This window comes from Somniosus microcephalus, chromosome 15 (assembly GCF_052327205.1).
Source record: "Somniosus microcephalus isolate GS21.2 chromosome 15, FLI_Smic_1.0, whole genome shotgun sequence".
In the NCBI taxonomy this organism is placed as follows: domain Eukaryota; kingdom Metazoa; phylum Chordata; class Chondrichthyes; order Squaliformes; family Somniosidae; genus Somniosus; species Somniosus microcephalus.
The window spans coordinates 6,371,525-6,395,743 of record NC_141001.1 but is presented as its reverse complement, the minus strand read 5'-3'; the positions used below and the strand labels follow the sequence as shown (position 1 = coordinate 6,395,743).

At 51.6% G+C, this 24,219-nt stretch overlaps 1 protein-coding gene across 1 annotated transcript in view; it reads right to left on the bottom strand.

The window, feature by feature from the left end:
• slc39a13 (solute carrier family 39 member 13) overlaps positions 1-24,165 on the bottom strand; it is a 74,421-nt gene extending 50,256 nt beyond the window's left edge. Inside the window, exons 1-2 of the mRNA XM_086007474.1 lie at positions 23,952-24,165; positions 4,382-4,743 (exon numbers count right to left, since the gene is read on the bottom strand). Coding sequence (XP_085863600.1) covers positions 4,382-4,703 — 322 coding nt within the window. The 5' untranslated portion in view covers positions 4,704-4,743; positions 23,952-24,165. The remainder of the gene's footprint in view (positions 1-4,381; positions 4,744-23,951) is intronic.
• Positions 24,166-24,219: the final 54 nt, after the last annotated feature.

Genomic DNA, 24,219 nt, shown 5'->3' with positions numbered 1-24,219 from the left:
TTTTAAAATTGAAACAAAAAATCCACACAAGGCTTTAACCATTAACAAAGCAACCCAGATCACACATCTATTCTTTTAGATTAAGAATCTGAAAATACAGAGCAGCCAGGTCAGATGTTATCCACCCAAGGGTACTCAGGGAGATGGGTCACGTACTGTACGAGCCCCTTTTAAATAACTCACTGCACTCTGGGACAGATTCCGTAGACTGGAAGGAGGCCAATGTAGTCCCTATCTTTAAAAAAGGAGACAGAACAGACCCGGGTAATTATAGGCCCATTAGTTTGGCATCAGTAATAGGAAAGATGCTGGAGGGAATCATTAGGGATGCAACATATGATTACTTGGATAGAGAGGGACATATTAGGGACACCCAAAATGGCATCCAAAGGGAGGCCATGTCTTACAAATTTGATTGCATTTTTTTTTTTTTGAAGAAGTCACCAAGATGATGGATGAGAGAAGCCCAGTAGACATTGTCTATTTAGACTTCCAAAATGCTCTCCACAAGATTGAAGCCTCTGGTATTAGTGGTAATATATTGAGCTGGATTGAGAACTGGCTGGAAGGACATACGTACGAAGAACGTAGTTATTGGTGGATTTGGGTCTGTTTGGAGACCGCTCACCAATGGTGTCCTGCAGGGATCGGTGTTGGGACCATTGCCCTTTATTATTTTTATGAACAATCTAGATGTAGGTGTTAGGTGTACGATCTGCAAAATTGCTGATGATACTGTGTTAGGACGGTAGATGATGCTCAACTGCTTCAGGCGGATCTTGATGTGGTGGGGAATTGGTTTCATGACTGGCAAATGATGGTTATTTGGAAAAGTGAAATGTTATGCATGTGGGCAGGATGAATGCTCAGCATACATACACCCTTCAGGGGAAAGCATTAAAGGCGGTGGAGAATGAAAGAGATCTGGGTGTTCTAGTGCAAGCAGCTCGAAAAGGTTCACGAGCAATGCCATGAAGCAACAGCTAGAGCGAAGGTGGTGTTAGGGTGTATTTATCGGACAATTAACCAGAAGACAAAGTAATTAGCAAGGTGTACTATTTTGTCCTTGTACAAGACCTCGGTCAGGCCTCCGTTGAAAGTGTGTCCAGTTTTGGTCTCCTCACATGGTGGGCGATATTGATGCTTTGGAAAAGGTGCAGAGGAGGGCCACGAGACTCATTCCCGGTTTAAAGCATCTTAGTTATCAAATAGGCTAAAAGAGCTGGGGCTTGACACTTTAGAGAAGCGTAGTCTTAGAAGTGATCTGACCGAGGTTTATACGATGATGAAGGGGATAGATCATGACTGAGCTGAAAGTTTGTTTCAATTAAATAGGTTTGGGAGGACTGGGGACGTACAATTTTAAACAACAGAAAATGCTGGAAAAACTCAGCAGGCCAGGCAACATCCGCAGAGAGAAATTAGAGTCGACGTTTCGGGTCGAAACCCTTTTTCAAAACCGGAAAGGAAATGAAATCGATCGAAAGGCAGGGGTGGGAGAGAACAAGAGAAGTGAAGAGACATTGGCCCAGAAATTCGGGTCCCAACGCGCGAGTACGGACGGAGTACTCACGCGTGGACCCGATGGAAGTGCCGGTTTCTTGCATGCACTACGCATGCGCGGGAAACCGGCATTTCCGATCCTCTGAACCAAGGGGTTCAAAGGTCGAACGCGTGCGTGCAGGAGTCTGCGCCTGCCCGTTGAACTTCCTTTTTTTTTTTAAATACAGGTTTGCCCGTGTGTGAAGACCTCTACATTTTGCACATCTAAAAACCAGACGTAAGGACTTCATTTTAAAAGGTAAGTGGTCAATTAATTAAAATTAGAACATTTTTTCCACAGGTTTATTATTTTTAAATACTTTACAGTAAGGTAAGTGTATTTTTAGCCCCGATTTTTTATAACATTATTTTTTTCAAAAATTTAAATTGTTTAAAATAGTTATTTAATGTTATTTATAGTTGATTTAAATAGTGTGATTTTTTTCCAAATTTATTTTAAGGTTAAGTACTGTTTTGGGCGCCCAGAGTTTTCATGAGTTTGACAGTTCTTTCTGTCAAACTCATGAATGGGCTTTTCCCTCCTCCGATTGGTTGCCCAGGGCTCACGTGATCCCAGCCGACGCATCGCACTAAGTACGCCGCTGGATCACACAAGCACAGCGCGCCGGGAGCTGGACCGGGCCACAGACCGGAAATCCACGCAGGCCCAGGCCTCAACTGCCAGCGCGCTAGGTAAGTGTAGGTCGGGGGCTTGCACCCGCGGGAAGCCCCCGACACCAATTTCTGGGCCATTAAGAGGTATTCAAAACCAGACGAGATGGTGATAGGACTAGTGGAGACAAAAGACAGCTCTAGATTAGGTGTGAAATGTTCTGGCCGAATGAGAGACAGCTGCCATGTGGGAAGAGAGAAAAAAAAGGAAGGGGGGGAGGAAACCAAAACAAAATGGGTGGATAAAAAATATCAGTAAAAATGTAATAGGGGCCGAGGTTATGATCTGAAATTGTTGAACTCGCTATTGAGTCCGGAAGGCTGTAAAGTGCCTAATCGGAAGATGAGGTGCTGTTCCTCGAGTTTGCATTGAGCTTCCGTGGAACAATGCACGAGGCCAAGGACGGGGAGGTCCGAGTGGGAATGACAGGCGACCGGAAGCTCGGTGTCACCCTTACTTACAATTTGAAGTTGTATTAGGCCAGATCTAAGTTAGATGTCAGGAGGTGGTTCTTCTCTCAGGATAGCAGCCCTCTGAAACAGGCTGCTGGCTGGCTGGTGTGGTGGACGCCGAGTCCATGAACTCCTTCAAGTGCTGGACCTGTTTCTGGTTTGGGTGGGGTGGATATCACCCGTTACAAAAGGCTGCAAGGAATTATCAGGGCCAGAATGATCTCCTGGGCTAGTTTCAATCGCCAAGGGAGGGGTAGGAAATTGGAGAGGAATTTCCCAGATATTCCCCTCCAAATTGGCTTAGGTTTTTAAATCTGCTTTTTCACCTCTCCCAGGAGATCACATGTTTTTGGGTGGAGTGGAGTGGATATCTTATGACAGGGGTTCTCAACCATTTTGCTTGAAGTCCACCTCCCATGTTACAAAAAATTCATGGACTCCCTGCAACACAACACAGTATTTTTTTCTGTATAAAAATTATACAATTAAACATATTTATTTTTGTTTTACTTACTTAATGTGAAACTTGTTGCTGGTGCTGAGCAACAATTCTGTCAAGGCATGGAGTTATCTTCGACAAAAATGAGTAAAAAGTGGGAAATGATTAACCAAAGAGTCCGTGCAGAGACCAAGTCCACAAGGGGAAATGGTTAGCCGAAAAGCTGCAAAAATTAGTAAAAGGTGGGAAATCATTAACTGAAAGTGGAAAAGTACCTTCAGAGACCAAGTCCAAAATGGGAAATGGTTAACAAAAGAGCAGGGAAATTATAAACTGAAACATGCAGAAATTAGTAAAAGGGGGAAAATGGTTAACCAAAGGCCAAAAATAATTTTCAGAGATTAAGTCCAAAGTGGGAAATGGTTAACCGAGTGCCTTCATGAAAAAAAGAGCTATCTGCAGGTGGGGGCCTCGGTTAATTATTTCCCATTGTACATTTTCCCCGAATTGTATGGCCGTGTTTGGCTCCGGAGTTCCGAATCCGATTTCCTCTGGGAGTAGACTGTTGGAAAGCGCGGGCGCTGCTGCATGCTGTTTGGCTGCACCGGCCCCAATCGAGCAAGGGAAGAGGGTGAATCAAAGACTCCAATGCCAGGCTGGGTTTGCTGGCACGGTGTTGTGTTAATAACTTTGGGTCGGAATATCGGATTTCCTCCGGTCAATGGCGGGTGAAAGGGCTTGCTGAGCTGGGGAGGGCAGTACCAAGCCTGTGTGGTTGCGCCTTTGTCGGATGGAGTGACAGCAGTAAAAGTGGAAAACGCTTTCCGACTGATAAATCGGCGGGCCCACGCCGCAACCAACTGTCTTGGGTGCGTCATTTGGGCCAGCCAGGGTGAAGAGGCACCCAATGATACCGGAACTAGCCCGGTTGGACATCGGGAAGCTGGGTGACGGTCCCTGAAACCCATCAAGGCAGACCTGTTAAAACCGCATGGATCAAGGCTACCATCTACAGGTGCACCAGTCACCTTGCCTCAGTGATTGATTTTCAGTTCACCAGTCGGCATTTCTAGTTCACTCTGGTCAGGCGCATTTTGCTCTGGGGTTCAGAGTCCGATTTGGCAGACCCCTTGAAACCTTCTTGCAGCCCCCTGGTTGAGAAGCCCTGTCTTATGATACACAAGGTATCACAATTGTGTGGGATGGGCTGGGTGAAACAATGATCGGAAATCAACTACACATTCATCCCTCTTCATCAAAGTTGGAAGACTTTACCTTTCGATTTCAGCGCTGCCCCAGCCTCGATTGGGATGACGAAAAGAGGAAAGACACCGCTGAGTCCAACCATCACCGAGCCAATCAAAGAGCAGATCCAGGCATCGACACGCTCTCCAGCGAACAGTTCTGACCACGACCGGAGCGCAAACACATTTTCAGGGCACCACCTATGGCCCCCAATGGCAGTCTGTGCGGCCGCTGCCTTTCGGGCCAGCTTCTTGGCATTGGCTCTGTGGATATCGGCACTGGACAGCGACGGAAACAAACCGCAAATACAGAAGACGACAACTAGAGTCCAGAGTTGCTTCTGTCCCACCATCCTGATCCCAGGCTGGGGTGGACCAGCACGGGTCCATTCACTGCAAAATAAACAGAGAAACGGTGACTAAAAGGAGCACAGCGGGAGGGAGAAAATAGTCTTCATACCTTGAATTTACCCAAATCCAAGCCATTTCCAGGAGAGGATTGCAGCCTGTTCGGATAAACGAGTGTACGAAAGGCTGATATTTAGAGATATTTAGTAGACGAAAATCATATACATATAAATTCAAGTGTAGCCATTGACCAAATAATATTACCCATAATTACTCCTGGCTAACTAAAAAGCTAAGACTTGCTCAAAATGCAGCTGCAAAGACAATCAAAAGCAGTTTTGACTAAGTTTTGATAACAAACAGCCACAGGCTGCGAGTGAAGGTTAAATTGCTAAATAACATATTACGATGCCAAGTAGAAATTAGAATTCGCTTAACAAAACTAATCGCAAAGATATTAAAAAAAATTAGTATAAGGACATAAAATGAGAGAGATCATGGAGATAAGGTATTTATCTGGTAGATTAAAGTGAGATAGTCTGGATACCTCAAGACTAGTGAAACAGCGGTGATATGGGCCCTTGGTATAAAGGCCTTGTACCAGGGAGGCAGGAAATGAAAGATATGGTAAATTCCAATAAGGTGAAAAACAATAAACAAGATAACAAGACAGCAGGATAGGGTGGACAGAAAAATACTGGAAAGGTGGGATGTTACCTTAGTCTGAGTGACAATGGTATTTTGACCATTAGAACCAATTAAAAAAGGTGATTTTGTTAAAGACCATATAAGAAACACTGGCCAAACCAACTTTTGATAAAAGGGTTAAAACCTCAATACTCAAAGAACAACTTTACACAGAATTACTGAGAACACAAAGGAACAGGCTTAAGACGACGTCATCTGTGTCCGAGAGGTTCCAGAGACCAAAGGCTGCGAGCTACTCGTTAAAACTATCACCTAATATTAAGTATATTACGCTGCAAGCTTAATAAATCTTGATCTATTGCTCAAACATACTGGCTGCTGCCTATTGGTGTCTTGTCCAAGAACTCAGAGATCATTAAGATCTTACACGAGTTTACCAAAATCTTCAGTGACCCCTGTCCTGCACAGTAATGGTGGTGGAAAAGAAAGATGCAATGGCACCTGTCATCCAGAATGCTGAGCAATACTGCAACTATGAACTGGATCAGAGATTGTTTATTAGAAATCTTTGGAATCACAATTGTAGGTGCATTTCAACTAATCACTGCATTCCTTCACTGTACTGCTGGCTGCCCAGCCTGTCCCCTTCAGGTCACTCAGATAGAATTAGTGCAGGATGCCAGCCACTTGTTTTTTTGGACCATTCACCTTCAAAGTCAATACTTAACCCCAGGTGCAATTGGGATTCCTTACAAAATTCCACAAACCAGAGGACATTAAACCTTCCTTCCCCCCATTTGCCAATTCTTTCCATCATCAATTTCATGGTTGCCCTCTTGTGTCGCATCCAAATGACCCTTTACATATGAGCTGTGGCTGAGTGTCAGAAAGTTATTCGATTGTGCAGCAGCACAGCGGAGCACGATCCTGTCCTTTCTTGATGTGGATATATATCCCGCTTCCAGCAGGGGCCACTAGATAGTGATCAGGCATGGCAACCTGGCTTAGTTGAACAACAACTAAGGCAGATATATTCCGGTTGAGATCAGCTAACTGTTCAAAGGCCTGCTCCTGCCCGAGTGGTATGGTCCTAGCGATGGAATGGATAAACTCATTGAGCTATGCAGGGGGTGGGGGCAGAGAACTGACACTAAACTGCCTTTTGAAACCAAATCACAATAGATGGATAGATTTAGAGAAGCTAGGAATGCTGAAAATCTGAAAAAAAAACACAGAAAATGTTGGAATCCAGTTCAGTAAGGTTGGGAGAAAAGATCCACAACAGGTCAGCCAGCCAGTGAGAAAGGCAGGCTAATGTTTTGGGTGAGATCCTCCATCTGTTGAAGTGTTAGCCTATCTTTCGCGTTCAGATGCCAGCAGGCCTGATGTTTCTGTTTTAATTTCCTACTGTATGAATCATACAGCCGACGGCAATGAAAATAGAGTTTAAAACAAAGGGACACTAACTCAGCCATCCAGCAGTGTGTGAAATCAATAATAGAGGGTTAAAGCCGGGATGACCAAGATCACAACACAGCTACAGATGAAGGCCATTCAGATCATTCTAGTTCATCGATGTCAAAAATCCTGCCGCTCTCCCATCACCGCATTCAACGGTTTAAGGGATTCCAGGGTATTTAACCTCCACTGCCCTACCTGAAAGTCCATTCCATATTCTGTGAAGAGCTTCCTGATATTAATTTTAGATTGACTTTTCATCAGTTTGAACCTCTGCTCCTCATTGTCCCCATTGAATCGTTATAAGCGTGCATGAAGTTCAAAGGCAGATTTGAGTCATAAAAACCATAAAATCTCAGCAGCTGTACACAGCTGGCTCATAAAACCGCTGAGCTAGAATTTCCACTCAATATATTCTGGAGGCATTTTAGGATTCTCTGCAAATCTGTTTATGCACTGAGACTTGGAATACCAGCTGGGTTATTACAGGATTAACAGACTTGTCCAGAAGAGTGGACTTTACAAATATTCAGAATTATTATATATATCCCGCTTCCAGCAGGGGCCACTAGATAGCGATCAGGCATGGCAACCTGGTTTAGGTGTTCCCCTCTAACTCAGGGGTGTGAAACCCCGGAGTTAGAGGGGAACAACTAAGACACATATATCCCAGTTGAGACCAGCTAACTGATGAGTAATCAGAATTATTGGAGTTTTGACCAGTGAACCACATGCCTACACTTTCATAAATATTTAACCACCCCACCTTGTCTTTGTTGCAACATGTTGTTACTGAGAGGCCCCAAATAATATTTCTATTATTGTTCTTGGCAGACTGCCAACACTATCGAGATCTGACAAGTACAAAAGTTGAGCCTATTAAGGACCCAAAGGGAACTCTTCACGTACAGGCAGAGGACATGGCTAAAGTATTAAAGGAGCACTTGGCATCTGTCTTCACAAAGGAAGTGGGTGATGTGAAGGTTACACTAAAAGAGGAGAGAGAAGTTATGAACAGGATAGAGAACACATACCAAAAAGATTATTACTGAAAGTTGGTAAATCACCTAGTCTGGATGGAATGCATCCAGGTAGAAATAGCAGTGGCATTGGCCACAATCTTTCAATCCTCATTGGATACAGGAATAGTGCCGGAGGACTGGAGGGTTGCTAATGTTATACCACTTTTCAAAAAGGGGAGAGGAATAAACAAGGAAACTACAGGCAAGTCAGCCCAACATCAGTCATAGAGTTATATACAGCGCAGAAAGAGGCCCTTCGGCCCATCGTGTCCACGCCGGCCATCAAGCCCTGTCTAATCTAATCCCATTTTCCAGCACTTGGTCCGTAGCCTTGTATGCTATGGCGTTTCAAGTGCTCATCTAAATGCTTCTTGAATGTTGTGAGGGTTCCTGCCTCTACCACCCTTTCAGGCAGTGAGTTCCAGATTCCAACCACCCTCTGGGTGAAAAGGTTTTTCCTCAAATCCCCTCTAAACCTCCTGCCCCTTACCTTGAAACGATGCCCCCTTGTTATTGACCCCTCTACTAAGGGGAAAAGTTCATTTCTATCCACCCTATCTATGCCCCTCATAATTTTGTACACCTCAATCAGGTCCCCCCTCAGCCTTCTCTGCTCTAATGAAAACAACCCCAGCCTGTCCAGTCTCTCTTCATAGCTGAAACGCTCCAGCCCAGGTAAGATCCTGGTGAATCGCCTCTGCACCCTCTCCAATGCAATCACATCCCTCCTATAGTGTGGTGACCAGAACTGCACACAGTATTCCAGCTGTGGCCTAACTAGCGTTTTGTACAGCTCCATCATAACCTCCCTGCTCTTATAGTTTATGCCTCGGCTAATGAAGGCAAGTATCCCATATGCCTTTTTAACCACCTTATCTACCTGTTCTGCTGCCTTCAGGGATCTATGTACATGCACACCAAGGTCCCTCTGATCCTCTGTCCGTCCTAGGGTCCTACCATTCATTGTGTATTCCCTTGCCTTGTTAGTCCTCCCAAAATGCATCCCCTCACACTTTTCAGGGTTAAATTCCATTTGCCACTGTTCTGCCCATCTAACCATCCCATCTATATCGTCCTGTATGTAGCCTGAGGCTTCCCTCCTTGCTATTTACCACTCCACCAATTTTTGTGTCATCTGCGAACTTACTGATCATACCTCCTACATTCATATCTAAATCATTAATGTACACTACAAACAGCAAAGGACCCAGCACCGATCCCTGCAGTATACCATTGGACACAGGTTTCCAGTCACAAAAACAACTTTCAACCATCACCCTCTGCCTCCTGCCACTAAGCCAATTTTGGATCCAATGTGCCAAATTGCCCTGGATCCCATGGGCTCTTACCTTCTTGACCAGTCTCCCATGTGGGACTTTTCAAAAGCCGTACTGAAGTCCATGTAGACTACATCAACTGCATTACCCTCAAGCACATACCTAGTCACCCCCTCGAAAAATTAGTTAAACATGATCTCCCCCTGGCAAAGCCATGCTGACTATCCTTGATTAATCCTTGCCTCTCCAAGTGGAGACTAATTCTGTCCCTCAGAATTTTTTCCAATAATTTCCCTACCACTGATGTTAGGCTCACTGGCCTGTAATTCCCCAGTTTATCCCTACTACCCTTCTTGAATAATGGTACTACGTTAGAGGACTGGAGAACAGTTGTCACCTCCCCTGTGACCAGAGAGGTTCTGAAAATTTGTGTCAGAGCCCCTGCAATCTCCTCCCTTGCCTCACACAGCAGCCTGGGATACATCTCGTCTAAGCCTGAGGATTTATCCACTTTTAAGCCCACTAAAACCGCTAGTACCAATGCTAATTTGTTTAAGTATATTACAATCCCCCTGCCTGATTTCTATGCCTACGTCATCCTTCTCCATAGTGAACACAGATGCAAAATATTCATTTAAAACCTCACCTACATCTTCCGGCTCTACACAGATTGCCACTTTTGGTCCCTAATGGGCCCTACTCTTTCCCTGGTTACCCTCTTGCCCTTAATATACTTATAAAACACCTTGGGATTTTCGGTGGTGGGGAAGTTATTGGAAACCATTACCAGTGTCAAAATAAACTTTCATTTGGAAAGGCATGGGTAAATCAAGGAGAGCCAGCATGGATTTGTTAAATGCAAATCATGTCTGACTAATTTGATTGAAGTCTTCGATGAGGCAACAGAGATGGTTGTTCAAGGTAATGCAGTAGATGTTGGACTTTTGGAAGACATTCGACAAAGTGCCACACAGGAGGCTTAGTAAGATGGAAGCCCATGGAATTAAGGGGAAAGTGGTTGTATACATACAAAATTAGTTCAGTGACAGGAAGCAAAGAGTGGTGGTGGATGGATGTTTTTCAGACTGAGAGGTGGTTTGCAGTGGTGTTGCCAATGGTCAGTTTTGGGCCCATTACTCTCTGCAATTTTTATAAATGACCTAGACTCGGTGTAGGGAGCAACTTTATAAAGTTTGCAGATGATACGAAACTTGGTAAAATAGAAGATCATAATGAGAATAGATACAGGCTTCAGGATAACAGCAGGATGGTGAAATGGGCAGAAGCATGGCAGACGGATATGGAAAGTATACTATAAATGCCACGATTTTGAAAAGTGTAGATGAGCAGAGAGACCTTGGTGTCCATGTACATAAATCCTTAAAGGTGGCAGGGCAAGTTGATAAGGTGGTTAAGAATACAAGACATAAGAAATGGGAGCAGGAGTAGGCCATTCGGTCCCTCGAGCCTGCTCCACCATTCAATAAGATCAAGGCTGATCTTCTACCTCAACTCCACCTTCCCTTTTAGTATCCAAATATCTATCGATCTCTGTCTTGAATATACTTAATGACTGAGCATCCGCAGCTCTCTGGGGTAGAGGATTCCAAAGATTCACAACCCTCAGTGAAGAAATTCCTCATCTCGGTCTTAAATGGCCGACCCCTTATCCTGAGACTATGCCCCCTAGTTCTAGACACTCCAGCCAGGGGAAACAACCTCTCAGCATCTACCCTGTCAATTCCCCTCAGAATCTTGTATGTTTCAATGAGATCACCTCTCATTCTTCTAAACTCCAGAGAGTATCGGCCCATTCTACACAATCGCTCCTCATAGGACAGCCCTCTCATCCCAGGAATCAATCTAGTGAACCTTCGTTGCACCGCCTCCAAGGCAAGTATATCCTTCCTTAGATAAGGAGACCAGAACTGTGCACAGCACTCCAGGTGTGGTCTCACCAAGGCCCTGTACAGTTGTAGCAAGACTTCCTTACTCTTATACTTCAACCCCCTTGCAATAAAGGCCAACATGCCATTTGCCTTCCTTATTGCCTGCTGTACCTGCAGGCTAGCTTTCTGTGTTTCTTGCACGAGGACACCCAAATCTCTCTGAACACCAACATTTGAAAGTTTCTCACCATTTAAAAAATATTGTTTTTCTATTCTTCCTACCAAAGTGAATAACCTCACATTTCCCTATATTATACTCCATCTGCCACCTTACTGCCCACTCACTCAGTCTATCATTATCCCTTTGCAGACTCTCTGTTCTCCTCACAGCTTACTGTCCCACCTAGCTTTGTATCAGCAGCAAACTTCAATACATTACACTCAGTTCCTTCATCTAGGTATTAATATAGCTTGTAAATAGCTGAGGCCCCAACACTGATCCTTGCGGCACTGAAATAAAGAATAGATTTGCCTTTCTAATCTAGGCTTTATTAACTTAAAAATCTGGTAGCACATCTTCAACACCCAGTCCCAACTAAAGGCTGGAAAGAACTGAATTTAAGATGGCCACCACAAATCACATGACATCAACTACCAATGAGATTACAGCATATATCCCAAGGCAGGAAACAAACAACCAATCACAATACTTCTTACTAAACATAAAGAATAATCACCACATTCACCCCTCCTTTTAAAATATACTCCAACCTAAATAACCGTTACAATTTATAATTAATTATTTACAACTAAAACTATGCAGACAAAATAAAACTATTCAACATGACACAATACTAAGTGAGCAACAACAAATAGTAACATTGCACATAAGTATTAAGTATCTCTCAACTAAAACAATAATATATTTCAACAATTTTAAAACATTACTATCAATTTAAAAGTCCATTTTCAATCGGTCGACCGGATATCTTGTTCGTGTCGACCTTCTTAACCTTGGTGAAATTCCTTGTCCTCCCACACCAGGAGACACAGAAGTATCTTCTGCAGGAAGGCTATCCATATCCCGATTTTCAACAGTTTCCGGATTAGAAATCCCATCAGGAGGTAAACTGGGACGGTCATGAACATCCATCGAGGGCTGACTAATAGAAGTATAATTATCTGCAGTCAGATTGGAAATATTCGTAGTATCTGTAACAGCATCCACATTATCTGAATCATGACTATTGTTAATATCCTCAGAAGAGGGCTGGCCACCACAAGGAGCCAAGTCTTTAATTGAAACGGTACTTTCTTTCCCATCTTGGAATCGAATATGAGCATATTGGGAATTTGCCTCCAACAGCTCCACCTCCTCCGCTAAAGGATCATATTTTGACAATCTAACATGGCGTCGAAGCAGCACAGGTCCCTGCATAGTAAGCCATGAAGGTACCGAATATCCCGTAGTAGATCTCCGCGGATAGTTAAAGAGCCTTTCATGGGGGGTCACATTAGTAGCCGTTGAAAGCAATGATCTAATGGAATGCAGAGCATCAGGCAGTACCATTTCCCACTGTGTATTCTTAAGGTTCCGGGATGTCAAAGCCAACATAACTGCGTTCCAGATCACCCCATTGTATCGTTCGCACTGTCCATTACCCTGGGGATTATACGGGGTAGTTCTGCTAGTAGAAATTCCCCCACTCTGAAGGTATTCCTTCAACTGGGAAGACATAAACGAACTTCCCTGATCCGAATGGATATACGCAGGCATCCCAAAGATGACAAAAGGTTGAGTCAGACATTTGATAACTGTAGCAGCTGATACATCTGCGCAAGGAAAAGCAAAAGGGAACCTTGAAAACTCATCCACAACAGTAAATATATATCGGTTTTGAGTAGTTGAAGGAAGAGGCCCCTTGAAATCAACGCTCAAACGTTCAAAAGGAGAAGTAGCCTTTATAAGATGAGCTCGTTGAGGCTTAAAGAAATTCGGTTTACACCGAGCACAGATAGAACATGATGAAGTCATCCGCTTGACGTCTTCAACTGAAAAGGGCAAATTCTTACTGCGTACGAAGTGTATCATCCTCGTAACCCCAGGATGGCATAAGGCATTGTGAAGATTAATAGGCGTATCTCCGTGAATCACAGAACAATAAGCCCTCGACAGCGCATCAGCAGCAACATTATCCTTCCCCGGACGATAAACTATATCAAAATGGTAACATGCCAACTCAATCCTCCACCTCATTATTTTATCATTCTTAATCTTTCCAAAATGTTTGACATCAAACATAAAGGACACAGACTTTTGATCAGTTACCAACGTAAAATGTCGCCCCGATAAATAATGTCTCCATTTACGCAGTGCTTCTACTATTGCATACGCCTCTTTCTCTATTGAAGAATGCCTTTTTTCACTATTGTTCAAGGTACGTGAGAAAAAGGCCACAGGTCTTCCATTTTGGTTCAGAGTAGCCCCAATTGCAAAATCAGAAGCGTCCGTCTCAATCACAAAAGGAACCTGCTCATCAATAGAATGCACAACTGCTCCAAGGATATCCTTTTTAAAATTATCAAAACACGTCCTGGCCTCCCATGATAGAGGATATGTCGTAACCCGAATAAGAGGCCGGATCTTGTGTGAAAAATTTGCAATCCAATTAGAATAGTAAGAAAACAGTCCAACAACTCGTTGCAAAGCCTTAGAATTAGTAGGACAAGGTAAATCAATCAATGGTCGCAGACGTTCTGGGTCTGGTTTAATCTTGTTTCGAGATAATGTACCCCAGTAGATTTACCTCAGTGGTCGAAAAGGTACACTTCTCTTTATTGAAAGTTAAACCAACTTTTTCCGCAGCTTGAAGGAATCTTTCTAAATTAGAATCATGCTCCACCCTTGATTTGCCACACACCGTGATGTCATCTAAGTATGAAAAGGTGTCAGAGAGTTATCACTTATAAAAGCATCCATTGCCCGTTGAAAGCAAGCAACACCATTAGTAACACCAAATGGTATTCCGCAAAACTGATACAGCTTTCCACCAGCCTCAAAGGCCGTATATGGTTGATCCTTCTTAACAATAGGAATCTGATGATAAGCACTCTTTAGGTCAATAGTGCTAAAAACCTTATACTGAGATACTTTATTGATAAGCTCATCAATCTTAGGCAAAGGGTACGCATCTAATTGAGTATACCTATTAATAGTTTGGGAATAGTCTATCACCATTCGTTTCTTATGTCTCTCGTTAGTCGTGACAACTACCTGTGCCCGCCAAGGCGAACAACTAGGTTCAATGATTCCTTCCAATAAGAGACGTTGAACTTCAGAATTAATAAATTCTCTATCCTGACTGCTATACCTTCTTGACTTGGTAGCAATTGGCTTACAATCCGGCATCAAATTGGAAAAAAGTGATAATGGAGAAATGGATAAAGAGTTTAATCCACAAATAGATAAAGGTGGCTTAGTCCCTCCAAATGAAAGACTGAGACTCTCGTGTAACTGAAGCACATCATGACCAATCAAAATATCCGCACAGAGATTAGGCAAAACAGATAGGCGTATATCAGTATACGTATTACCTAGAAGAATCAATTTCACAAGGCAACAACCAGCTACTTGTGAAGTGAGAGTCGTCTGAGCCATACACACCTGATAGGAAACAGGCGAAATTTTCAAATGCTTCTCCTTTGCAAACTGAAGACTTATAAAACTCTCGGTACTGCCCGTATCTATAAGGGCCTTCACTTCCAACCCATTAACTTGGGCCGTAACTATAGCTTTGTTTAGGCCATGAGCAAATGCAGCAGAAATTGATGCAATAAACACCCTATCTAAAGGCTGAATAGTCACAGAGGAGGTAATTGAACCTGATGATTTACACACGTGCGTAATGACCTCTCTTGCCGCATTTACTACACACAGCCTCCCGAGCAGGACACTTCAGACGAGGGTGCCAGACGTTCCCACAAAAATAACACTTCTGAATCCTAGAGGCAACAGCCGCTGAAGTAGAAACTGTTTCAGAATCTAGTAAACTACTCCTATTAAGTCCACATAATTCCTTTTCATCCGGAACTGCCGAAACCACAGTCACAGGCTGATTAAAAAGAGCATAAGAATCCGAACTTCTCTGAGCCACATCCAATGTAGAAGCTTGCTCAAAAGCACTCTTAAGATCCAAAGTCTTATTTTCTAACAACCGCTGACGAATTGATCTAGACAGTAATCCATTAATAAAAGCATCCCGTACCGATTCTTCCTTATATTCTTCAGCCGTCACGGCCTTATAATTACAGTTAACACCAAGGCACCGAAGTGCTTGTAAATAAGTATCCAAAGATTCTCCCACCTGCTGCCTACGGGCAGATAGAAGGTGACGTGCAAATACCTCATTCTTTGGTTTAACAAATATCTTTTCCAATATAGAAATAGCCACTTCGTAAGTTTTACAGTCCAAAATATACTTATACACATCCGGAGCAATGTAGTTGATCAGCATATTCAGCTTATTTAGAGACTCTTGATCCAACACGCCCAAAAAGTTTTTAAATGTACAATACCAATGTTTCCATTTATCATCCACTCCTGCAGAATTAGGGTCAGCATTGAGTCGTTCTGGTTGAAGATATCGCTCCATTCTGACATAAAGTTAATAAATTGAAATAAAGAATAGATTTGCCTTTCTAATCTAGGCTTTATTAACTTAAAAATCCGGTAGCACATCTTCAACACCCAGTCCCAACTAAAGGCTGGAAAGAACTGAATTTAAGATGGCCACCACAAATCACATGACATCAACTACCAATGAGATTACAGCATATATCCCAAGGCAGGAAACAAACAACCAATCCACAAATCACATGACATCAACTACCAATGAGATTACAGCATATATCCCAAGGCAGGAAACCAATCACAATACTTCTTACTAAACATAAAGAATAATCACCACAGGCACCCACTAGTGACAGCCTGTGAACCCGAAAAAGATCCGTTTACCCCTACTCTGTTTTCTGTCCGTTAATCAATCCTCTATCCATACTACTATATTACCCCCAACCCCACGGTGGTTAAAGGGGCGGGTGGGTGGGGTGCTTGGGTTGACGTGCGCTCCTTGCGCTTGGTTTCTGCTTGCTCCCGGCGAAGAGACTTGAGGTGTTCGGCGCCTTCCCGGATGCTTCTCCTCCACTTTATGCGGTCTTGGGCCAGGAATTCCCAGGTATCAGTGGGGATGTTGCACTTTTTCAAGGCTTGGAGGGTGTCCTTGAAGCGCTGCCTCTGCCCGCCTGGGGCTCTCTTGTCGTGTCGGAGCTCCGAGTAGATCGCTTGTTTTGGTAGTCTCGTATTGGGCATGCGGACGATGTGACCCGTCCATCGGAGCTGATCGAGCGTGGTCAAAGCTTCGATGCCCGGCACAGTCCGCGACTGAGCGCGGCGAGCCCGGCACAGTCCGCGACTGAGCCCGGCACAGTCCGCGACTGAGCGCGGCGAGCCCGGCACAGTCCGCGACTGAGCGCGGCGAGCCCGGCACAGTCCGCGACTGAGCGCGGCGAGCCCGGCACAGTCCGCGACTGATTAATGTGAACTTATCACAGTCCGCGACTGATTAATGTGAACTTATCACAGTCCGCGACTGAGTACGGTGAACTTATCACAGTCTGCGACTGAGTACGGTGAACTTATCACAGTCTGCGACTGAGTACGGTGAACTTATCACAGTCTGCGACTGAGTACGGTGAACTTATCACAGTCTGCGACTGAGTACGGTGAACTTATCACAGTCTGCGACTGAGTACGGTGAACTTATCACAGTCTGCGACTGAGTACGGTGAACTTATCACAGTCTGCGACTGAGTACGGTGAACTTATCACAGTCTGCGACTGAGTACGGTGAACTTATCACAGTCTGCGACTGAGTACGGTGAACTTATCACAGTCTGCGACTGAGTACGGTGAACTTATCACAGTCTGCGACTGAGTACGGTGAACTTATCACAGTCTGCGACTGAGTACGGTGAACTTATCACAGTCTGCGACTGAGTACGGTGAACTTATCACAGTCTGCGACTGAGTACGGTGAACTTATCACAGTCTGCGACTGAGTACGGTGAACTTATCACAGTCTGCGACTGAGTACGGTGAACTTATCACAGTCTGCGACTGAGTACGGTGAACTTATCACAGTCTGCGACTGAGTACGGTGAACTTATCACAGTCTGCGACTGAGTACGGTGAACTTATCACAGTCTGCGACTGAGTACGGTGAACTTATCACAGTCTGCGACTGAGTACGGTGAACTTATCACAGTCTGCGACTGAGTACGGTGAACTTATCACAGTCTGCGACTGAGTACGGTGAACTTATCACAGTCTGCGACTGAGTACGGTGAACTTATCACAGTCTGTGTGACAGAGTACAATGAACTTATCACAGTCTGTGTGACAGAGTACAATGAACTTAACAGTCTGCGAACAATAATAATAGATAATCAAGGGGCTATAGGGAGGGAGGAACTTAAAACAATCTCTATCACTAGAGAAAATGTACTAGACAAACTAATGGGGCTAAAGGCTGACAAGTCCCCATGACCTGATGGCCTGCATCCTAGGGTCTTAAAAGAAGTGGCTGCAGAGACAGTGGATGCGTTGGTTGTAATCTACCAAAATTCTCTGGATTCTGGTGAGGTCTCAGCAATTGGAAAACTGCAAATGTAACACCACTATTCAAGAAAGGAGAGAGACAGAAAGCAGGAAACTACAGGCCAGTTAGCCTAACATGTCACTGGGAAATTGCTGGAATCCATTATTAAGGAGGTAATAGCAGGACATTTAGAAAATCATAAGACAATCAAGCAGAGTCAACATGGTTTTATGAAAGGGAAATCGTGTTTGACAAATTTGCTAGAGTTCTTTGAAGATGTAACAAACAGGGTGGATAAAGGGGAACCAGTAGATGTAGTGTATTTGGATTTCCAAAAGGCATTCGATAAGGTGCCACATAAAAGGTTACTGTACAAGATAAGAGCGCACGGGGGTGGGGGTAATATATTAGCATGAATAGGGATTGGCTAACGAACAGAAATCAGAGAGTCGGGATAAATGGGTCATTTTCCGGTTGGCAATCAGTAACTAGTGGGGTGCCACAGGGATCAGTGCTGGGGCCTCAACTATCTACAATCTACATTAATGTCTTGGATGAAGGGACCGAGTGTACTATAGTCAAATTTGCTGATGATACAAAGATAGGTGGGTTAACAAGTTGTGAGGAGGACACAAAGAGTCTGCAGAGGGATATAGATAGGTTAAGGGAGTGGGCAAACATTTGGCAGATGGAGTATGTAGGAAAATGTGAGGTTATCCACTTTGGTCGGAAAAATAAAAAAGCAAATTATTATTTGAGGTACAGAGGGATCTGGGAGTCCTTGTACATGAATCACAAAAAGTTAGCATGCAGGTACAGCAAGTAATTAGGAAGGCAAATGGAATGTTGGCCTTTATTGATGGAGTATAAAAGTAGGGAAGTCCTGTTACATCTGTACAGAGCGTTGGTGAGACCACACCTGGAGTACTGCGTACAGTTTTGGTCTCCTTATTTAAGGAAGGATATACTTGCATTGGAGGCAGTTCAGAGAAGGTTCACCAGGTTGATTCCGGAGATGAAGGGGTTGTCTTATGAAGAAAGGTTGAGCAGGTTGGGCCTATACTCATTGGAGTTTAGAAGAATGAGAGGGGATCTTATTGAAACATAAAAGATTCTGAAGGGGCTTGACAGGGTAGATGCAGGGAGGATGTTTCCCCTCGTGGGGGAATCTAGAACTAGGGGACATAATTTCAGGATAAGGGGGCACCCTTTTAAATCGGAAATAAGGAGGAACTTCTCTCAGAGGGTCGTGAATCTTTGGAATTCTCTTCCCCCAGAGAACTGTGGAGGCTGGGTCATTGAAAATATTTAAGATGGAGATAGACAGATTTTTGAACGATAAGGGAGTCAAGGGTTATGGGGAATGGGCAGGGAAGTGGAGTTGAGGCCAAGATCAGATCAGCCAAGAACTTATTCAATGACGGAGCAGGCTCGAGGGGCCAAATGACCTACTTCTGCTTCTTATGTTATGATCTTATTGAATGGCGGAGCAGGCTCGAGGGACTGATTGGCCTACTCCTGCTTCTTATGTTCTGAGTACGGTGACCTTATCACCGTCTGCAACCCAGTACGGTGACCTTATCACCGTCTGCGACCCAGTACGGTGACACAGTCTGCGACTCAGTACGGCGAAGATATCAGTGTGCGCGACTCAGTACGGCGAAGATATCACAGTGTGCGCGACTCAGTACGGCGAAGATATCACAGTGTGCGCGACTCAGTACGGCGAAGATATCACAGTGTGCGCGACTCAGTACGGCGAAGATATCAGTGTGCGCGACTCAGTACGGCGAAGATATCAGTGTGCGCGACTCAGTACGGCGAAGATATCAGTGTGCGCGACTCAGTACGGCGAAGATATCACAGTGTGCGCGACTCAGTACGGCGAAGATATCACAGTGTGCGCGACTCAGTACGGCGAAGATATCAGTGTGCACGACTCAGTACGGCGAAGATATCAGGGTGCGCGACTCAGTACGGCGAAGATATCACAGTGTGTGACTCAGTATGGTGAAGATATCAGTGTGTGTGACTCAGTACGGTGAAGATATCACAGTCAGTGTGACTGAGTGTCCCCTGGGTGGGATGGTACCTGATAGGATAAGGGGCGGATCCCTGGGCCGCACGTGGCGGGAAGAGGTGCTGACTCCCAGGTGGGACGTGATGTGGGGGTGGGCGGGGGGTGGTGTGAATCCCCTGGGCGGGATGGGATGGGACGGGGTGTGACCCTCGGGTGGGGCGGGAGACCCCCGGACGGGGGGGGGGGGGGGGGAGGAGAGACCCCCGGGGGGGGGGGGGGGGGGGGGGAGGAGAGGAGAGACCCCCGGGTGGGATGGGATGGTGGGCGGTGTGAACCCCCGGGCGGGGCAGGAGGGAGTGACCCCCGGGCAGGGTGGGATGGGGGGTGAACCCCCGGACGGGGCGGGAACCCCCGGGTGGGATGGTGGGCGGTGTGAACCCCCGGGCGGGGCGGGAGGGAGTGACCCCCGGGCGGGGCGGGATTGGGGGGGGGTGAACCCCCGGGCGGGGCGGGATGCGGGGGGGGTGAACCCCCCGGGCGGGGCGGGGGGGGGGTGAACCCCCGGGCGGGGCGGGGGGGTGAACCCCCGGGCGGGGCGGGGGGGGGGTGAACCCCCGGGCGGGGCGGGGTGGGGGGTGAACCCCCGGGCGGGGCGGGGGGGGGGTGAACCCCCCGGGCGGGGCGGGGGGGGGGGTGAACCCCGGGCGGGGCGGGGGGGGGGGGGTGAACCCCCGGGCGGGGCGGGGGGGGGGGGTGAACCCCCGGGCGGGGCGGGGGGGGGGTGAACCCCCGGGCGGGGCGGGGGGGGTGAACCCCCGGGCGGGGCGGGGGGGGTGAACCCCCGGGCGGGCGGGGGGGGTGAACCCCCGGGCGGGGCGGGGGGGGTGAACCCCGGGCGGGGCGGGGGGGGGGGTGAACCCCCGGGCGGGGCGGGGGGGGGGGGGGTGAACCCCCGGGCGGGGCGGGGGGGTGAACCCCCGGGCGGGGCGGGGGGGGGTGAACCCCCGGGCGGGGCGGGGGGGGGTGAACCCCCGGGCGGGGCGGGGGGGGGGTGAACCCCCGGGCGGGGCGGGGGGGGTGAACCCCCGGGCGGGGCGGGGGGGTGAACCCCCGGGCGGGGCGGGGGGGTGAACCCCCGGGCGGGGCGGGGGGGTGAACCCCGGGCGGGGCGGGGGCGGGGTGAACCCCCCGGGCGGGGCGGGGGCGGGGTGAACCCCCGGGCGGGGCGGGGGCGGGGTGAACCCCCGGGCGGGGCGGGGGCGGGGTGAACCCCCGGGCGGGGCGGGGGCGGGGTGAACCCCCGGGCGGGGCGGGGGGGGTGAACCCCCGGGCGGGGCGGGGGGGGGGGGGGGTGAACCCCCGGGCGGGGCGGGGGGGGGGGGGTGAATCCCCGGGCGGGGCGGGGGGGGGGTGGTGAACCCCCGGGCGGGGCGGGGGGTGAACCCCGGGCGGGGCGGGGGGGTGAACCCCGGGCGGGGCGGGGGGGGGTGAAACCCCCGGGCGGGGCGGGGGGGTGAACCCCCGGGCGGGGCGGGGGGGGGTGAACCCCCGGGCGGGGCGGGGGGGGGGTGAACCCCCGGGCGGGGCGGGGGGGGTGAACCCCCGGGCGGGGGCGGGGGGGTGAACCCCCGGGCGGGGCGGGGGGGTGAACCCCCGGGCGGGGCGGGGGGGTGAACCCCCGGGCGGGGCGGGGGGTGAACCCCCGGGCGGGGCGGGGGGGTGAACCCCGGGCGGGGCGGGTGAACCCCCGGGCGGGGCGGGGGGGGTGAACCCCCGGGCGGGGCGGGGGGGTGATCCCCCGGGCGGGGCGGGGGGGGTGAACCCCCGGGCGGGGCGGGGGGGGTGAACCCCCGGGCGGGGCGGGGGGGGGTGAACCCCCGGGCGGGGCGGGGGGGTGAACCCCCGGGCGGGGCGGGGGGGGTGAACCCCGGGCGGGGCGGGGGGGGTGAACCCCCGGGCGGGGCGGGGGGGGTGAACCCCCGGGCGGGGCGGGGGGGGGGTGAACCCCCGGGCGGGGCGGGGGGGGGGGTGAACCCCCGGGCGGGGCGGGGGGGTGAACCCCGGGCGGGGCGGGGGGGGGGGGTGAACCCCCGGGCGGGGCGGGGGGGGTGAACCCCCGGGCGGGGCGGGGGGGGTGAACCCCCGGGCGGGGCGGGGGGGGGTGAACCCCCGGGCGGGGCGGGGGGGGGTGAACCCCCGGGCGGGGCGGGGGGGTGAACCCCCGGGCGGGGCGGGGGGGGGTGAACCCCCGGGCGGGGCGGGGGGGGGTGAACCCCGGGCGGGGCGGGGGGGGTGAACCCCCGGGCGGGGCGGGGGGGGGGTGAACCCCCGGGCGGGGCGGGGGGGGGGTGAACCCCCGGGCGGGGCGGGGGGGTGAACCCCCGGGCGGGGCGGGGGGGGGTGAACCCCCGGGCGGGGCGGGGGGGGTGAACCCCCGGGCGGGGCGGGGGGGGGTGAACCCCCGGGCGGGGCGGGGGGGGGGGAGAGAGAACCCCGGGCGGGGCGGGGCGGGGGGAACCCCGGGCGGGGCGGGGGGGGGGAACCCCGGGCGGGGCGGGGAAACCCCGGGCGGGGGGGAAACCCCGGGCGGGGCGGGGAAACCCCGGGCGGGGCGGGGGGGGGAAACCCCGGGCGGGGCGGGGGGGGGGGGAACCCCGGGCGGGGCGGGGGGGGGGGAACCCCGGGCGGGGCGGGGGAAACCCCGGGCGGGGCGGGGGGGGGGGGGGAAACCCCGGGCGGGGCGGGGGGGGGGAAACCCCGGGCGGGGGGGGGGGGGAACCCCGGGCGGGGGGGGGGGGGGGGAAACCCCGGGCGGGGGCGGGGCGGGGGGGGAAACCCCCGGGCGGGGGGGGGGGGGGGAAACCCCGGGCGGGCGGGGGGGGGGGGGGGGGAACCCCGGGCGGGGGGGGGGGGGGGGAAACCCCGGGCGGGGGGGGGGGGGGGGGGGAAACCCCGGGCGGGGGGGGGGGGGGAAACCCCGGGGGGGGGGGGGAAAACCCCGGGCGGGGGCGGGGGGTGTGACCCCCGGGCGGGGGGGGGAAACCCCGGGCGGGGCGGTGGTGTGACCCCCCGGGCGGGGCGGGATGGTGTGACCCCCCGGGCGGGGCGGGATGGTGTGACCCCCCGGGCGGGGCGGGATGGTGTGACCCCCCCGGGCGGGGCGGGATGGTGTGACCCCCCGGGCGGGGCGGGATGGTGTGACCCCCCGGGCGGGGCGGGATGGTGTGACCCCGGGCGGGGCGGGATGGTGTGACCCCCCGGGCGGGGCGGGATGGTGTGACCCCCCCGGGCGGGGCGGGATGGTGTGACCCCCCGGGCGGGGCGGGATGGTGTGACCCCCCCGGGCGGGGCGGGATGGTGTGACCCCCCGGGCGGGGCGGGATGGTGTGACCCCCCGGGCGGGGCGGGATGGTGTGACCCCCCGGGCGGGGCGGCATGGTGTGACCCCCCGGGCGGGGGCGGCATGGTGTGACCCCCCGGGCGGGGCGGCATGGTGTGACCCCCCGGGCGGGGCGGGATGGTGTGACCCCCCCTCGGGCGACCCCCCGGGCGGGGGCGGCATGGTGTGACCCCCCCCGGGCGGGGCGGCATGGTGTGACCCCCCCGGGCGGGGCGGCATGGTGTGACCCCCCGGGCGGGGCGGCATGGTGTGACCCCCCGGGCGGGGCGGGATGGGTGAACCCCCGGGCGGGGCGGGATGGGGTGAACCCCCGGGCGGGATGGGTGACCCCCCGGGCGGGGCGGGATGGTGTGACCCCCCCCCGGGCGGGGGTGGGATGGGGGTGAACCCCCGGGCGGGATGGGTGACCCCCCCGGGAGGGGGCGGTGTGAACCCCCGGGCGGGGGGGGGGGGTGAACCCCCGGGCGGGGCGGGATGGTGGGCGGTTGTGAACCCCCCGGGCGGGGCGGGATGGGGGAGTGACCCCCCCCGGGCGGGGCGGGATGGAGTGACCCCCCCGGGCGGGGCGGGATGGGGGAGTGACCCCCCCGGGCGGGGCGGGATGGAGTGACCCCCGGGAGGGGCGGTTGTGACCCCCCGGGCGGGATGGGATGGAGTGACCCCCCCCGGGCGGGATGGGATGGTGGGCGGTTGTGAACCCCCCGGGCTGGGCGGGATGGGGGAGTGACCCCCCCGGGCGGGGGAAGCACTCGCGGTTTGCAGTCAGCACTGGGGGAGAGAATGCGAGTTGAGGATGAACTTCAGAGAAAGTTTGTGAGGTGGAGACAGCGCTCGCTGCGCCACAGGGAGCCCGGAGCCCGATTCGCCCAGCCCGGGCACTCACCTCCGGCACCAGCGATGCTCCGTGAGGCCTCGCCAACTGGACTTCAATCCCCTTGGTTTGCAGGGGCCAGGAGCAGGCACTGCTGCCGCCGTGTGCCGGGATTTGGACGCGCCTCTGCCACTTGCTCCTTTCCCTCAGTCACCGTTGGGTCCCGGAGAGCCAGCCGCCGCCACGCAGTCAGCGCGCAATGCCGGGCTCGAGCGGGCGGGCGGGCGGCCGGCCGTTGCGTGCGCGTGCCGCCCGGGCCGCGCGCCGCGACCGGGCAGGA